The following is an 18,477-nucleotide window of genomic DNA, read 5'->3' as shown; positions in this document are numbered from 1 at the left end:
AAATCTATCATATCTATAAATAATAGGCGACAAATTGCACCGGAAAAATCCGAAGCCGCCCAAGGGCATCCGATGCCGGGGGTTTCGAGATGGATTGAAGGATCTGCAGAACTGGGACGGCGGATAAAATTCAGCTTCAGCGATTGATTGCCGCAAGGATGGCCGCTCGAGTGGGTGTCGTTTTCGTTCCCTTCTCACCGCAGGCGTCGTGGCGCAAGGCGACGATTTGTTTACTCAGCTCCCTGCAAGGAGAAGGACACCTCCGGCGCTTCGGTCATCACCGGATGCGCTGATTCACTTGGTGCTTGGTGGATTTCTCGTTCTCGAATCGGAATTGGTTATTGCATTGCCTTGGCTCGGAGAGCGCCTTGGTTTATGCAATTCTTTATGCATCACAACTTAGTCTTCCGTTCCCATTTCTAGCTGCACGAAATGAAGTTCGACTTCCGCTTCCGGTGCAATCGGTGGAACCTATTACCTGAAAAGGCGCATTATTCGGCTCCAGTTTTTGACGCAGACCGCAACGCGGTGGAAATTGTAATTAAAAACAGGAATCACTCCGATCGAACCGTCCTGTTGGAGTACATTTCGGGTCATTAACGATGCAATATTGCCCCCGACAGCCAGTTGCCCTCCTGTCGTGCGGAAATGGATCCGTTTCGGTCCCGAATCCTTTCTGAATGCATCCATCATTATCAATTCCCGGTGTGTTGCACTCGTTTTCCCTTTGTAAGCGATTGATTTTGGAATCACTGCCAATCGTCAGCCTGATCGGTGTTCCAAGAAATAACGGTCGATGAGGTTTTCGATGAGCTCGATTCCTGTCCGTTCTGTGCAGTGAACGGTTAAGCACTTGGCCCCACTCACTCACTTTGCATGAAAAGAAGGATCAATTTTCAACGTATTGCCATTTCGGTGAGGGCCTTTTTTCACCATTCTACCGCTGATTTCGACCGCCTTTCCTTTCGTCAATTTTCCATTCAATGGCCGTCACTGAACGTGGCCGAACGTGCCGCAGGACGGTGTGCATGTGCAACATTTTATCCATTTCACCAGCCGTGCAATGTGGTTTTTCCCATCGAGTGAACAATATTGGCGCAGTGGGCAGCACGGACGGTGAGGGTCGATCATTGACTTGCGAAGCGTAGCCTGGCGCACACCACAGCCGAACCCGTCCCATTCATTCTGTGCCATTTGCCACTCGCCATCGGAAAAACCGGTTGAATTATATGCAAACATCTTCCGGCGATTCGGGTCGTTATGCTGAGATTCGGGTAGAAAATAATTGATTCGGATTTGATGGCGCTCGTCGGCGGTACCAGCAGACATTGAATCGAGTGAATCGGGTTTCACCTGAATCAAGGAGACCGGGGTCGGTTCACTCGGAAGGATGTTTCTGTCCTCAATCAACGAAATGTGTATTTCAAAATTCACCGAACCGTTGGAGAGCGTTGGCAGTGTCGGCGATCAGAGAATATGATGAATCGTTTTTGTGTGTGTGTCGTTATCGAAATCAATCGAATCTCTGCCAACCTACACTTCTAATGTTTTACATGAACTTGAGTGTCAAAAAATTTAACTTCGAAGCGTTTTTGTTAATTGAAGTGTATTTATATAACTGACTACACTTAATCATGAAAACTATTATAGGAGTTGATATAACAGGGGAGTGCGTTGAGAACCGAACTGTTTTTAACACACAAATCATGGTTTTCCAGACAAAATCATTCTTCGACTTTTTAAGTAAACTAATCAGTCATCCCATTTCGAGTTCTTCGTCGAAAAACGAAGGGGTGCTCAGCCAATGCGTGTCCCATCGATGAAAATAAATGATATTCGGAAAGAACCAAGTCTAGTGAATAACGCGGGGAGGAATAGCAACTCCCATCCAAGTGATTTGATAGTATTCTGAAACAGTTTGGCTTTTTGGGGCGCCTGTTGCCAAAGGCCACCAGGCACCTCCATTTTAGAAAACAGGAACGGCTTTTTGGTCGTTTTCGATCAATGCATGGTTCAAATTGATCATTTGTTGTCAGTAGCGATCGGAATTACCGTTTCCATCAGGTTTTAGGAGGTTGTGAAGCATCGCACCTTTCTGTCTCATCAGAAAGTTCGTTTTTTGGAGTCCTTCGACGCTATTTTTCAAAATCGCCATTTTGAAATTTATTAAACCACTTAAAGCACTGCGATCTTCCAAACACAAGTCCCGACAAGCATTTGGTGCGATTCCGAAGCAGTTTTCTTCAAGAGGAGCAGAAAAATAATAAACCCCGCAAAACGTCATTTTCAGGCACAAAAGATGACATAGTTTAACCCTTTCAATGATGGGTTGCACACCGAAATAATTTATTTCTCGACCTGAAATCATTTACCGGATGTCAAAACAAGTTAATGTACAAGCTAAACTGGGAAGTCCCAATCGACAGGTACCATCCATCTTTTTAACTGTTCGGTTCTCAACGCACACCCCTGGTGATCGGAATAATTCAGATTATACCCTAACTTTTCATCAATCGGTTTTATAGGTTAGTAAGATGAGTATGAACAATTTAAAAATTGCTCAACATTGTGTCCATTTGTCATGGAAATGAGACTTCCTTCCGCTTTGGATTAAATTTCATTCAAATAATACCAAGCGAAACTTGTCTATACCCCAAGGAGGGCAGACCAAGGTTCCAAATGCCGAGTGCAAACAGCGTGCAATTTAGCAGCCCGCTGAAAGTGAACATGTTAACGACTGCGACCCGCACTGAGCTATTCACGGCATTCATTCACAGCAGCCAACGGCCGTCTCCCCGTTAGAGCCGTAAGATTTGATGATGCATTCCGAGCGCAATGACTTATGCCGGGGCACTGTGGCCGGGGCACTCAAAAGCCGGATCTTTATCTTCGCAGACAGCAATTTAGCGGTACGGCAAAACTGGTTAAATATTAAGCAGTCCCGAGCAGCACGAGGGAAATGGGAAATTTACTTCTACTTCTAGCCCAGCACCGAATCGCGATTGTGGAACTCGTTGGCGCTTTGGCGGGACGGTTCCCGGAAGTTGTAAAATAAAATTCAAACCCCTTGCACCCTTTGGCAGACCGTGCCAGATTTCCAATTCAAATGCAGACGCTCAGGTTACAGGTGCACGGGCGGGCGCTTGTCGCGCCTGGCGGTGACGCGACGGAGCCTTACCTTGATAAATAGCAGCAACCGGTTGCGTCTGATAGACGGGAGCTGGCTCTTGAGACATTGGTGGCTCTTTGCGTAGTGTGGTGACCAGTGTCGGCGGTAACTGCTGCTGCTGCTGCTGCGGTGGCTGTATCGGTTGGTACGTCCTTGCAGATGGTGTCGGTGGCTGTTGCTGCTGCTGGCCCGTCAGCGGTTGGAAGGCTTCAGTGGGCTGCGGTTGGTATGTGTGCTGCTGCTGGAGCAGATGCTGATATTGTGGGGCGAGCGGTTGCTGTTGATCTTCGGGCTGTTGGGCGAGAACGGAACGCAGAACTTTGGGCATTAGTTTCTGACTGTGAATGTGGCGGTGACCAATCTGACGTTCATCATCGTTAACAAAATCGGACAGTTTTTGCATAGTTTGCAGTTAATTATATTATCTTGTAATGGATGTCTTGCAATAAACCTTGGCTGTGGCCGATTGAAGTACCACCTGCTTCAGGTCCGTTTAATCATAGTTTCATGAAACGAAAAAGAGAACCTGTTGCTGCAAATACTTTGGGCAAAGTATCACCACGACCAATCCTAAGACTCGCGGTAAGTAAGGTGTGTATTCGGGCGTCGCATCTTCGGTAAAGAAAACACCGCCAAGACGCAGGGCACGCGTGTTAAGAGAATGAGACCAACCGGCGCGCATAAAACACGTGGCATACCGAAAATAAACCTTGCCGCCCGAGGACACGGTGAATGATGGTGAAAAAAGACACTTTCAATTGCGGACCGTAACATGAACGCCGCTTCGGAGCGTACGGGGCGCCCCCTTTCGGTTGGGTTCGGCGGTGACATTGAATGATGAATGATGGTGACGTGCTTATGATTATTAATGATCACGTTGCGCGGTATGTTTTCTCATATGTTGTTGCGCCCGTTTCTTCCGTGCGAGCCACTTGCCAGAGTTTTGAAGTTGACAGTTGAGGATTAAAAATGGCCGCTTGCGGTGCATTGACGGTTGGAGGCGGAGGCGGTGCACTGGACCGGAATCGGTTTGCGGTTGATTGGCCGTCCTTTCCGTCGTATGGGGCTCAAAATCCCGTCACACCCCCCCCGCTGAATGTGCTGGCCCATTATTCATCGGACCATAATTTACTCAAACTCAGCGCAAACAATTATCACACCTCACCAGCTCGGCCCGGGGACCCGCGGTGTGCGCCTCGGTGACATTAGTTTTACTTTCCGAATTACGTACATGATCGGGGTGTGGTGGCATAAGAGCGGTGCATGAACCCCCCGCGGTGCCACATGGTGCCCGCCAGGATGTTCGAGTCGCTTCCACAGTCGGCGCCTGGCGCATCAATAATTCATGCAAAACTATAAACTACACTGAGCATGTTTGAATAGTTAAACTGTTGTTGCAATTTTAATGAGACGAGCGCTCCTTAGCAGCAATCCGTGCGCTGCAACCCGGAAACCTGCAACTGCAGCGCCAAGAAGACACACGACGACGACGACGGGAGAAAAAAGAAAGAGACAACTTTCCATGCTCGAGAAGGACAAGTTGTACGCAGTCCAGCTGACTGACCACATACAAACACACACACGCCACGTCGGTGGGTTGGTTGGGGACACGACTCAGATGTCAGTCGCAGTGTGTCACTGCGCAAACTTTGGCCCAACATGCGGAACCGCTCGACCGACCGACCGTTCGGGACCGAGGTTTTCCTTTCGATCTGATTGCGGCCGGATGATGGTAAATTTGCTTTTCCCGGCAGTCTGCAGCGGAGGCCCGGGGCCTGCCAAAGCGGGGCTGCATGCAGATTTGCCTCCTGAAAACCGCTCCCCAGTTGGCCACTATGGCCACCGCTGCCAATGTCATTAAAGTTTTGCTAAACGTTCCTCGGAAGTTGGACGGGCGGGTTTTTCAATTTCTGCAATTCAAACACGCCAAAACAGTGCTTCCCTCCCCCGGTCGCACCCTACCCGGCCGTTGTTTGATTAACACCCGGCCTCAGACGGTCTGAGCTGACAGATCTCTGGACCGCGATCGAGGCGATTTTCCTTGGCCGAGTCTCTTGGGGCGAACCACCTGACTGGGTTCAGTCTGACCCGTACTTCGAAGGAAGGAACCGAACCGCGGTTCCGTGGCGCACATCGGTCACAACATTGTCGAGCCGAGGCGAGCCGCTGGTTGGTGGGCTGTTTATTTGGTCATGTTTGATAAATACTCGCCATGAAGTGCGCAAGTTCCGGTCAAAGTTCCTCAGGCGCAGAAAAACCCCGCTTCAGCGGAACGATCCGCGGGCACACGAGGACCCCGAACTGGATTAGCGGGTTTTCCGGGCTGCCGGTGGCTGCACCTGCTGCGTAGGCCCTCGGCTGGGCCGTTTGTGGCCTGCAGGATATGTATTTGCTTTTCTCGCACCCGGCGCTGAGGTTCGGCGGGGTCCACTGTTTCGTTTCGCCCTCGTTATCGGAGCAAACATTAGGGAGCCCGTCTCGGAGCCCCAAGCTCGGTCCTTGGTCCTTCGAAACGCTGGAACCGATAAAAACATCGACCCGGGTATCCTTTTGCGCCACCTCGTGGCCATGTTTCGCATTATTCAGTCGAAGTGACGGGATGGGGGTGCGATTTTGGAGGGCCTGGTCCGCATTTACTGATCCGCTGCGCGACCACCGGATTCACGCGAGCCACCGGTTCGCGGTTTCCGGCAACATGCAGGGAGTCCGGTGATGTTCGAAGCCTTGCGCGGCGCACGCACAGTTCGGTTGGTGACATGTTTTCCGAACTCGAACCCGGCCCGGACCGAGCATAATGTGGCCCGGACACCCGGACGGAAAATCGACGACACTGACGACCGACCGCCGTGTACGCGGCGCCAGGATCTTTGTTTACCTCGATAATGTTTTCATTCGCAACATGTGTGCGCTTATCGCTTCAACATAGGCGCCTCCACCGGGCACCGGGTTCGGGTGTTTGTGTTTGCGGTTTTTGGTCGCCTGGCGCACTGGCGGCAGCGTTCGTGCGTTCGTTTGGGGTCCCAAGAAGGACACCTTGTGGTTGATGGGAGGGCCGGGTCCGTGTGTGTGTGCGAGCGCTGCATCCTGTCAGCCCGTTAACCTGAACACGGTCGACGGTGGTGCCTGTGTCGTGTCGTACAAAGTAGCCGACGGTTGCTAGGGATGTTGGCAATTGATCGTTAAGCAATAGGCGTTTAGTGACACGTTGTTTTGTTTTTAACGAGCGTGTGGATATATGGTTTTGCGTGTCGCGATGCTTTACTGCCGGTTGTAGGTAATTCATAAAGTTCGCGGGACCACTACACTTTACGGGACCATGGGATCCGTACTTTATGCTGTCAGAATGCTCCCTATTGTTTGATGTTGAGCCTTGGGCAATCGCTTAGTTCACAAACTTCCTTCTTACTAATACAGGGTGTCCCATCACGACCCATGCTAGAGAAATGTTAAACGCCATTTTCAAGTCGATTTTGACAAATTAGTCAAATTCTGAAATCTATGCCGTTTTAGTCATTGATCAATTTACGGTAAAACAGCGGACTGAAATTATAGCGCCGTACATTGAAAAAAATCGTTAAACTGTGTAAATTGTGAACTGTGCGTGCCGAATTTCTTTTGACTTCTTTCTGTGGGGCTATTTGAAGAGTAAGGTTTATGGCAACCGAAGACCACTGAAGAACTAAAAGCTACCATCACAGAGGAAATTGCTGCTATTACGTTGTCTACTACCGAAATGTTGTCAAATACAATGAAAAATGCTCAAAAAAAGGGCCGCTTTTCGTGTGTCTAATGGCAGTCATTTGATCGTAATTGTATTCTGAGTCAATTGTTAATAAATAGCATTCTATACTCTTAATAAATCTTGTTCATTTGTTAAAATCGACTGAAAAGTGGCGTAATTATTTAGCATTTTAATAGTATGGGTTGTGATGGAACACCCTGTATTTTGATCACAAATCTAGTCATTTAACTAATTGAACGACTATCGTTTGACAATGTAAATTTTTCTTTGGCGAAAAATATAATACTAACGTGGCGCTCATTGGAATACCAGAACAGTGAGAGTGTAAGCTCATCTTGCTAAACAAACTTACAAAAATATTCTTTCAAGGCTTTGTTTTGTTCTTTAATGTTTAATGCAACATCAGCAAGAATAGCTCAGTAGAGAACGCACGCCACGTGTTCGTATCATCGTGGGAAAGTTTCAGCTTAATTGTGTTTTTGTTCTCTGCCACATTGTACGGAATTTTAGCTTTAGTATTGTACACATATTTCTACATTCCCTGCAAAAATAGCATTGTGATCGCACTAAAAAGCCGGCGTAAGACTTTTCCCAGCAGTTGAAGTAAGTGAAGCTTAGCGCGGTCGGTGCATGGGCTAAGCGTGCTTTTTGCTGGTCAGTGCTGTCCTATCTATGTGTCGCCTTCTACCAGCTAGACGTGGAAAGTTTGACTAAGAAACAGAACTAGGGAGCCGGTCCGATCGCCGACCAGTTTGACCGCAGAAGCTTAGTGTAGTTAGTTTAGAAACTAACTTAAGACGGTAACAGAAAAAAACGAACGACACGACACGAAGATGGGAGAAGAAGAAAGAAACACTCACACACACGAACAAGTAAGAAACACACACAGTTAGGATATAATAAACTCCGTACAACCGTACGGAGGACCCACCGGATTGTTGCTTGTGTGCGGTATTGATTTGCGAGGACAGAAGGAGCAGAAGGTAGCGTTCAGGCGCCCTAGCGTTCAGTGGTTATGTACCTTTCTCGCTCCGTACCAGGGAGCCGCACCACCGTGGGGCCCAATCTGGACCGGCTGGGCTACGAGTGGCGGCGGTACGAACACTTGGTAGCCCTGCTGCTGAGGTTGCTGCTGCTGCTGATGAGGTTGCTGGTACTGAGCCGGCCGAGTCTGTTGATAGAACGGTGGCTGCACCGGTGAAGAGTAGGTCGGCTGCGGTGACGGGCGGTACGTCGGTACCGGTGAGGCCACGTGGGACCAACCACGCGGACTACCGCCCAGTGTGGTGCCCGGCGAGCGCGGGGATCCCACCGGAATTCCCGGCGATCGCGGAGACGGACTACCGCCGTAACCGATTGTAACGCGCGGCTGCGATTGGTTCGGTGGAACCGCCCGGCCACCGCTGAAGGACACGGTGGAGGAACCACCACGGTTGGGTGCGGCGTGCTGCTGCTGAGGATACGCCGGATACTTGGGCTGGTTAACGGGCGATTTGATCGGAGACTGAATCGAAGTAGCCTGGATTGCATACGTGCAGGCGCACGACGGGACACGCGAGAGAATATTGGCGTTTTATTCGACAACCGTGTGCAATGGAAACAACCCGTGACGTGAGATGTGATGTTGATGATGCACATTCGCGACACAAAACATGGTACGACCACCGAGCGGCATCCGGAATGAGGTTGTGGTGGTCGCGGTTGGTGATGGCATGGGCGGAATGAATGACGGTCTCGAGATGAGGAGCAAGATATGTACAGTTATTTAGTGAAATAAGAAAAAAGAAAAAAAGAAAGAGAGAAATGAAATAATATAGTGAAATCGATGAGCTTGCTAATCATACACGGAATGCACGAATGAATGGGATGCGCAACAATGCTCTGTGTAAGATAAAAATTCACCGCATATTTCACTACAAATAAAAGAAATGATGAAATGCAACCCTTCTTATTGCTTTCTTTCGAGACATGCTCTTGGTGGCTACAGAAAAAAAACAACCTCATTACTTCCTTACTTCAACATCAGCCGTGGTCGCTGAAGCAGCGAGGAAATAATTGCCACTAAATAAGCAAAATATAAGCAATTTTCTCAGTCCGATGGGAATCGAATCGGAAAGGAAAACGTAACGGCACGCTTCTTGATTCCGATTGGCGAGCAAACTTTCACATTGTTGCTTTCCACGAGGCTCGTTGGCGGTGAATGAAAACGCCAAGAACATTGTGGCAAAATGAACGGTTCGAACGATCGATTGCTTTTAAATTACTGTTCGCTTGTTTGCCATCCATTGCACCGCTCGCGGCCAACGACAGGACGACGCTAGATCACTGTCCTTCCGATGAGATGCTGCTGCTGGCCGAGATCTGGAGCTTTCAGCGCAACGGAAAGCAACAATATTTTACCATGTTCCACAATGTTTATACAAAAAGGACCATTCTGACGCATAAAAGTGTGCGTATCAATTAAAACTTGATTTTAATTACATTCATCCTACGCAAAATGTCACTCCCCACGCGAGGACTATGCTGTAACTTTGCTGTGATCGATCCGGTTCCGTTGTCATGTCGGCGTGTCCGTGTGTCCCGTGTGTGGTGACAGGTGGGAAGCAAATAATTTGATCTCGCCTTTCAGCGGCACTCGCCTCCGCCTCGCCATCATCGGCGTATCGATAATTTATTTCGTCGACGTGCCATCACACGAACCGATAATAATTGCTTCATTTGTAAAATGCAATAAAAGAGAGTGTGCAGTGTCGGGCACCGGCGAAGCTGTCAAAACGATCCACATCCCGGGCAACCCGGAACCGGGTGGGTGGCCGGGATCGGGATGGGGCGTAGGAAAGAAAGCACAACCATAAACTTCAACCGAATGGTTCGGGCGACCCAAGCATTCGGGTGGGAGCATAAAATCAACATGCAACATGAGAGGCTTTTGGGGTCCCAAAAAAACCCAAACGCACACAACGGCACAAAAGATACGGACCCGGACCTCGCCGGGTGAAGGTGAGGCAATGATAAAAATCTGTTCAACATAGCATCTCAAATTTACAACCGTGCTACAAAAATGTTGCCCAACTGTTATGATAAATGGCTATTGTCTCACACTGAGGTTTTCCGGGTTTTCCCTTTGGCGCGGGTCCCTTTGCTTTGCGGTTCCGTTTCGTTTCTTTTTTTTTGCGCTCCCCCATTGGTCGACTTCCGTACACCCACGAGGATCACACCCTGTCTCGCGCATTCTCTCTCTCCCTCTACGCCGCCTTTAGGTTGGCGCACGCCGTGATTCCTATTTCGTCCGTCAGCCGCCAGCATAAATGTCATAAAAAAGGAGGATTGGCCGCAAAAAGGTCCGGGAGCCGGGGTTCGGATGGCATTTCCCATTTATGGTACCGCACGGTGCCGCCGCTGCTTGAGGGGCCGCGGCTTGGAGGGCAGGTCCTGTCGGTTGGGCGGTTGGTCGGTGGGTGAAAAGTTTTGCTCGTTTGGTGTAAAATTTCGATGCTCCAAATAAAAGCGCATCGCCGTCTGTCTGTTCGCCTTGTCTTTGGCGCCGTGTTTCTGTGTGTGTGTTTTCCTCGGTTCGTGTTGCCAAGGATCTCCGTACCCTCCACCGGGTTTTCCATCGATCATGGGCTTTTTTTGGCGACTATATAGTCAGCCGCTTCTTGGTGGGCGAAGCTAAAACTGGCTTCGAGGTGGGTCGCGGGATGGGTCCGATGGGCGGCGGCGGTTTCCTCGTAACTCGAGCAGCGTCATGGCGTCGTGTGTCGCGGGTCATGTGAAGAAAAATCGTTTATCATGGCCGGCCGACGGAGGGCAAGAAAATGAATGTTTGCTGGAGTGACAGAAACAGCGAGAGAGGGACGCTTAAAAAAAAAAACGAAAACAAAACAGGAGATCGTGCGCCGTTTCCGGTTGCTTGGCCCGGGAGCCCAACACCCGGGGAGTGTGACTGAGGGCGCATATTTGCTTACTCCGTGCCAAAGTCAGCCGTTCGGAGCCCGCCTGACTGCTGACTGGAAGTTTGCTGAAGTTTTAATATGTGAGCCAATTTTCCTAATTATAGGGATTCATTATTTCCACTTCCGGTGTAGTTTTCTAGCGCCGCGCCCATAAATTATGTTCGCCCCCGCGGAAGGCGCCTCATTTTTCCTGACGGCAAAACTCTCACTCTCTCTCTCTCGGTGTCTCGCTCGCTCGGCGTGGAATGAAGACGACAAAAAGCCCGAAACGCCAAACAACAAGTGAGGTAATTAATATTTCTGATTCGAAGGGGCCAAGTAGCACACACACACGCAGAGAGCGTGGTGTGTATTTACGGCGGAACGTCGTAAAGTGTTTTCGCCAAAGTTCGGTGAAGAATCGGTTGTTGATGTTGTTTTGTGCCGCCCGTCGCGGTGGTGGGGCGAATTTTCACACCGTCAACCCGGCAAACGGCGCTTTTCTTTATGGCCCCAAACCAGCACACCGGGGCCACAGGCTCACGGTACACATCTCTCCGGCCGACTTCCGGTGGTTCGGTGAAGACTAATGGAACGAATTGTGACGTGAAAGTTTGTGGCGCTTTCGCGCGGCTCGTCCTTTCGGTTTTTTTGGGAAAAAGAGAGGGAAATTATCCGAATTCTCTCCACCCGGTGGGTGGTGGCGGTGGCGGTGGCACAACAAACCAGCCACACGGCGGCGTCTTCGACGCGTAATGAAACACCGGCGTGGCGTGTACATTAAATGAGGGGGAAAAATTTGCTACAACATTAAACAATTTCTTGCCTTTCGCCGGGTGGCTGTGGGTGGCGTACGAGGCGTCGAAGCGTAGCCGGGTGCGGGTGGGACGTGTGCAGAGGGCGGCACGTTCCTTTCATTATCCTGCCGACGGTCGGGGCCAGCGACGCCGGGGCCACACCGGAACGGAACTTAATTGAACCATTTCGGTGTTGCCATATTGAGTTAACGCGAGCGGTGCTTCCGTTGTTGAAGCCGTTTCGGAGCGGGCGGGCTAGTTTGAAATGGGTCCTTTCGCTTTGGCCGGTTCCGAAGGATGCAGTTCGATGGAACAAGAACTGGTTGTATCGGATGGTCGGTTGCATCGCAGACCGCGGGAGACTTAATCGTCTGCATCGCTTCGCGGGACTCAGCGAAGCGTTTTTCTTCGGCTTCTCACGAAAACACCCTTTCGCGCTCCGATCATTAGGTGCAGCGTTGCGGATCCACACGCTGGTCTGGCCGCCTCTAGCAAGCAGTCCATTTGGAGCTGGCAAATATTTGTTCATTTGAATAAACAACGCACAAAAGTGTCTCACGGAGCGGGGAGCTCAAAATGAAGCAATAATTGTCGCGCTCGGAGCACCGATTTTCGTGGATCATAATCTAGCACGGGAAGTTTTGCTTCCTGGCCAACTGTTTGTCTGCACACTTCCGGTCGCGCCTCAACGGGGATCAAATCAAGCTTCACGGACCGGCAAGGACTGTTTAGCAAACGAACAGAGCGGAGCCAAGAGAGCACTTAGCGCATATGCTGCGAAAACTATGGAATTAGCAGCCGAATCGGGACGACGGGTTCGCCCTTTATGCATTCTGGAAGATGGGAATTAAAACGCCACCACCGACAAGCAACAATCCGGACGGATGGATGCAGCGCGATTTCGCTTGGCTGTTTTTTGTTCGAACCACTCACATTTAACATTTAGTGTGTGCCGTGCGCCGAGCTTTTTTGGGGTATGAAAAATAGATTGAGTTACGTACGGTTTCGATGCCGGCCGTTTGCTGTGCGTTGGGTTGGCCCCACCACGCATGCTGCACACCGGAAGTGCAACAAACCGGCAAACGATGGTATGCAAACCGGCCCGGGCTGCTGGGCTGGTGTTGAAAACAAAAAACCCCTGGTCGACCGTGGTGTTGGTGGACGAAAACAATACACTTGGAAAATGCAACCGGAAGTGTGGACCGATGGCCGCCGCGTAAGGCGGGATAACCCTAAAAAATACCACGCACTCCAACTGGCCGCGGGAGTTGATTTTTATTGCATGTGTTGCGTCCGCGTGTGGCGCAGAAGTCAATAGCACGGATCGACGGAACGCCAGGGTACAGGGCAGGGTGCATTGCCCTGATGAAAGTGGTTGTTTTTCTTCTGCAGACCGGGTCTTTTTTCACGAATTTTCTCTTTCAGTAGGTCTTAAAGGTTACAACAATAATCAAAATTTATTGTTTTATCAATTTGCAAGTAATCCGACAACAAAATTTCATTTCGGAACCGAAGGTAAAGGTTCACATAACTCCTTAGTCTCTTATTTTGATTCAGAATCATGGTGATAGACCCAAGTCTCATCCACATTGGTGATTTGATGTACAAAATCCACTTTATCCTATCAAAAACGGTTTAAATTTTGTCAGGAATGATGCATTCGACTGCGTTTTTAGCGAATGCGGTACCCATTTTGCAAACAACTTTTTGGAACCCAATACTTCAGTAAAAATACTGGTTATACTCCTCAATGAGATGCCTAGGCCTTATACTAAATCTCTTTGAGTGATTTGACGATTTTTCAACACGATATCCTGTATTTTTTCTACGATTTCTGATGTTGTGACTGTCTTTTGACGTTTTTGACATGGATCGTCTTAAAGGCTAGTACGACCACGTTTAAACTCAGAAACCCTCCTTTTAACGCCCTAATTTAAGGCGAAGAGTCCTTATACACTTTCAACATTCGTTCATAATTTTCCTTTACCTTTAAACCTTTCAAAAATAAAAATACAATCACTGCACGATACTTGATTTTTTCCATCGAAAAAAATACTGCGACATGACGATACTAAATGGCTTGTAAAAAAGAAATTAACCGACCGATTGAAATGAAACTTCACATATGTTCGTGTAAACAGTGTACCAATATACCAAAAATAAATTAGGCTCGTAGCAGTGCCCTCTGGTGTTGACCCGCAAAACCCAATGAACACCCTAGTATTTATGCACGTTTCATCCTTGCAGGCGCCTTGATTCCATTTTTTCGGGGGTCTGGAAGCGCCAATGTAAAACCGAAAAAGGGTGGAGTAGCACGCGGCCTATCGAATAACCCGTGAGGGATGGCTGTGGGCCAGTAAGGATCATCCGCCTGCATTTTGCCGGGGTTTTCTCTTTTTGCTTTCCGGCACACAAACTTGTTCCGATGACCTTCAGGTCGATGCGGCCGATGAATGCGTGCTAATTTAAAGGGGACCGGAATCGGGCGAGAGGTTCCGGGTAATGTCCGGGTACTTCATCAGGCCATTCGACTGAATTCCCGTGACATATGTAAATCCGGATTCTAACAAACTGTGACATCGTTGAATCGATGCTTCCGTGCCGTATACATCAACTACCGACACACAGAATCGAATCGTTGGAATAATTGAATGCGTCAAGATTCTGATTAAGATTCGCCCACGGTTCGGTCCGGAGTTGATTAACCGCCCTCCGAAATGGCTGATTGATCACGCGACCGCGAGCCACTCCACCCTGGGCCGTTGATTTGAAGCACCGCCGGCGCATACGAATGCATAATTACCAATTCCAGTTAATGATGCCAGTGTTTTATGCTTCCAGCCCACCGGGGTTCGGGGCCCCACCGAGGTTCGGGTTCGCCGTGCCCGGCGGACGTTCCGTATAATTATTCCAATAACGCAGCGCATCGAGTGCATCCTCCAGTGGACACCGGGCTCGAGGCTCGACTTACATTCGCTGGCCACCGGGTCCGTAACCGCCCGCCCGGTCGTATCAATTAGTGTGCGACCGGGAATGCGGCACCTGTGGACACCGAGGCTTTAAGCCGGCATGTCGGTGCAGGACCACACCGGAAAAGTCCCGGCCGGAAACGGACCGTAAGCACCGACAAACGTTCGGCCGTAATTGTCGTATTTAATCAAATCGCTCCATAGAGTCGGACCGGACTCGGTGCGGCCGGATCGATCGAAAAGATTGAACGACTAAAACCGGCAATCGAACGGCGACCGTCCCGGTTGCCGTTCCGTCGGTCGGGCGCGATACGACCCACAACAGTCAATAATAATCATCGAAGGTAATTAATTGGGCTCGCGGATTCGCGTTCGCGGTGCGGTTTCGGGTAGTGCCGACACACCGGACGGTTGGCTTCTTTGATCCCTGTGACCACACGCTAAGCTCATGCCGGGGGGACACACAGGATGCTGGCTGCCCAAAGCGCGTGTGGTCCCGTGCGTGACGGTGGTTTTGTGGTACATTACGGAGGCGGAGGCTGCAAGTTGCACACCAATCGCTGTCCTGACCGAAGGAGTCTTGTGCGGACCGGCAAGATGTCCTTCGCGCCATCACCGGATGAGTGGACGCGTTACGTTTGCGGTTTCGGTGTAATTACCGAACCGAACTCGCATTCGCACCTCCAAGCAGCGCAACTCGCGCCTTATGAAGAACCATAAATAATCGGCACCGACGCCGACGCCGTCTCTTCGCAGCTCTGCGGTACTTTTATTTAATTCACAAGCCTAGGCCCTGGAGTGTCCTGGATCACCGCACACGGCCGCCGGGCGCGTACATTACACATTATTCTGCGTGCCGTGGTGACAAAGATGTTGTTAATTTCATCATTTAGCGCGGCGCAAAAACTCTCGCACAGGCCCCCGGCGAACAGGAACACGCCGTAAAAGCCGTACATCATCCTCGTCCGGTATCCGGAATGGAATAAACACTTACGGGCTCCTACTGCTCTCCTCCGTGTGCTCTGTGTCAGCGCGCCGACGGGCTGACAGGCCGGTGACGTGTGGTGAAGAATGCGTGGAAAAATGTTACATTTTATCGTCTTGACGTGAACGTGACGTAAAGGAAAAAAAAAGAAACGAACGAAAAGAATGGCACGTTTTGGAGCGGGCGAAAACGAGAAAGAAAATGAATTTCCCTGGCGTTCGAACGGGACGGCCAGCGAAGAATGTTGAGGGCCGTATGAGTGAGGGCCGAACGAAATACAGGATCATTTCGAAAGAAACGAAGGCTCACGAAGTGTTGCCTCCTTAATTATGTGTTTGAAAAATTTGTACTATTTTACAAAAAAGTTTGTCACACACCCCGGGGTGCGGTACGGGACCAACCGGGGGAGAGGGTAGGGCGCGGAGCAAATTGCTCCGTCGAAAACGGAGCAATATTTCACCGGCGTAAATCCTTGCGCGTGTGTGCGTGCGCTTGTCCCGCTGCCTGCCTGACGGCGTGTAATGCTTTTAACTCCTCCTTGGCACCTGAGAAACCCTGGACGGTGATGCCGTTTCGAGCATAAGGAGAAACTCATTTTATGATTGCGGCCGGGGCGCCTGGCACCGCCGCCGGCAGCCTGTAATTTGCAAGTTGGTCCCACCGCGGCGCAGTGGCACCGTTCGGGACACCTTCGTCGTTCGCCGCACAAATTTACGCCCAATAGCGTATTGGCACATGTGGCGCACGGCTCATAAATCATGGGAAAAATGTGTGAGACTCGACACGGCCCACAGAGTCGGGTGCCAGAAAATCGGGAGCGGGAGCCAAAGAGCCACCTCCGGGGCGCCGCCGGGGGTGACGTCACCGTCGCGGAGAAAAATATTGTCCCAGAACTTTTTCCCGGAACGGAAACGATACGGTGCTTCGGTGTGTGTGTCTGTATGGCGATAGTTTCACAACAGTCGCGCGCTGAGAGAGCATATTAAAGTTTGCACTCGAGCAACTTTCGGCACGGTCAATCGTCAAAGACAATCGGGAAACTTCCGGCACCGTGGGAGGACAGAGTGGCCGACAAAACTGCTAGTTTCCGGTGCAAGTTTGGCGTTACTGTTTGTATACCACATCTTGGTCTCAGTGGCCAAGACGGCCAGTCTGCAGTGCTTAAACATGGAGCGCCTGCGGGTGTCCTGGAGTCCGGCTTAATGTACTCTTCGTGGGGAACAAAAGTTCGGGGTCGTGTTTGACAATGATTTGTTGAGCAAATAGACGACGGGCACAAGGACGCAATTTCCCCCTAAAGGAAACACTGTTTCAACATATTCCAGGGTAGCTCCACTATTTTCATCCAGCAAACACGATCCGGAGCGCCTTGTTAAAGGTAGTGTTTGACACCGGCCACTCTTGTAAATTATGTTGAACACTGTCAATTCGTAGCTACCCTACATAGAGGCCGATGAATGTCGCGCCATTCCTGTGTGCCATTTCCGCCATTCTCATGACATGGTCAGCCCACCAGAGCCTGGTGAGACGTATACGCTGCACGACCGTGCGTACATCTCACTCAATCATTCCGCCACAAATACGAGACCAAATGACTATCTGAGCATATTCCGTTCGGGTGCGGCTAAAGAGTTTTGTCAGTTTTGTAGACCATGTTGAAGTAGATAATTCCTGAGGTCAGCACTGAAGCGCCTCCGTCAAGATGTCCATTTTCTCTTTAAAAAAATAAATCGTAGCTTCGATAGCATGAACCATAAATTTCTTTACAAAATATACCATTATGCGATGTACCATTACAATCGCTGTGATTCACAATCTTCCAGCAATTGCAACAGTCGCCGGTGGCACTGGCCAACACAATTCCGAGGCACAATTACTCTTGGATCATTGCGAACTCATGAAAAAAAAGCCCGATGGTCGTTCAAGCGGTCCCGTTGGTTGGCGTGTTAGTAACAAATTCGAGCCCAGCGGGTTATCGAGATAGGGATAGAAAACTGGATTAAAAAAGTGTTCTCAAACTGGATGTTGAGCAGATTCTAATAAAATTCACTTTGTGCTCCGAATAAAGTAAACTCAGTAAAAGTGCTTCGTAATCAATTAAATCATCTCTGTCTCTCTCCCTCTCCATCTATCTCTTTTTAAAGTTGCTATGATCGATGCTTGTGCCCGGGGAACGTTCCCCATCGCTGGCTTAGAGCTTATGCTATCGTCCTGAATACGCTCCGCTCTGAGCTCCGCTCCAGAAGAAACAAATTCTGAGACATGCATTTTTAAAACGACGTTATAATGTCTCGAGAGACGCTCTTCGTTAGCGTTGGCGCCGTTCGATGCGCAAGCTTAGCTGCTGACCGGGCCCGCCTGGAACCGTCCGTGGAACACTGTTATCGAAGTAGTGACCCGGTGCCCGTAGAGACTCAATAAACTGTGCGAACACGGGCACGATGCCCGACACGATGGCCGGTTATGCTGCTGCTGCTGCTGTTGATGCTGCTGCTGATGATGATGATGATGACACTGATGGTGCAGCCACCAATCTCCCACGGGGCGCGTTGCTCGAGCATCACAGCATCAACGTCACGCGCCCGTAGCTTGTTGATGTTCAAATATTCGGTCCAGTGCCCCGGGGCGGGTACTGACCAAATACGCTTATCCTTCGCCTCTAACCCACTACGAGGATCATCACGAGTTGCCGTTGCTCTGTGCCTGGCACAAATGTTATCATTTCTCGATCCTTCCGGACGAACCTTTGCGCGCCCCACAAGTCGTTGAAATGTACAATTTGAAGTGCACGTTCCGCGCCAACTCATCGGCATACTCGTCAAACACACCGAACGGTGACAATGTACTACTTGCCCCGTGCCCTTCCATAGCACAGCAAGT

At 50.0% G+C, this 18,477-nt stretch overlaps 1 protein-coding gene across 7 annotated transcripts in view; it reads right to left on the bottom strand.

Annotated features, from left to right (window-relative positions):
* Positions 1–18,477, bottom strand: part of LOC128269381 (uncharacterized) — a 92,529-nt gene that overhangs the window by 12,741 nt on the left and 61,311 nt on the right. For 5 of the 7 annotated variants that reach the window (XM_053006829.1, XM_053006830.1, XM_053006831.1 and 2 more), the window contains 2 exons: positions 7,933–8,430; positions 3,179–3,461 (listed from right to left, as the gene is read on the bottom strand). In XM_053006829.1, coding sequence (XP_052862789.1) covers positions 3,179–3,461; positions 7,933–8,430 — 781 coding nt within the window. Of the gene's footprint in view, positions 1–3,178; positions 3,462–7,842; positions 8,431–18,477 lie in introns of those variants that run through there. The other 2 variants (XR_008269191.1, XM_053006828.1) reach the window with 2 other exon arrangements.

This window comes from Anopheles cruzii, chromosome 2, assembly GCF_943734635.1.
Source record: "Anopheles cruzii chromosome 2, idAnoCruzAS_RS32_06, whole genome shotgun sequence".
Taxonomy (NCBI): domain Eukaryota; kingdom Metazoa; phylum Arthropoda; class Insecta; order Diptera; family Culicidae; genus Anopheles; species Anopheles cruzii.
The sequence above is the reverse complement of the archived record's forward strand: the minus strand, read 5'-3'. Positions and strand labels throughout refer to the sequence as shown.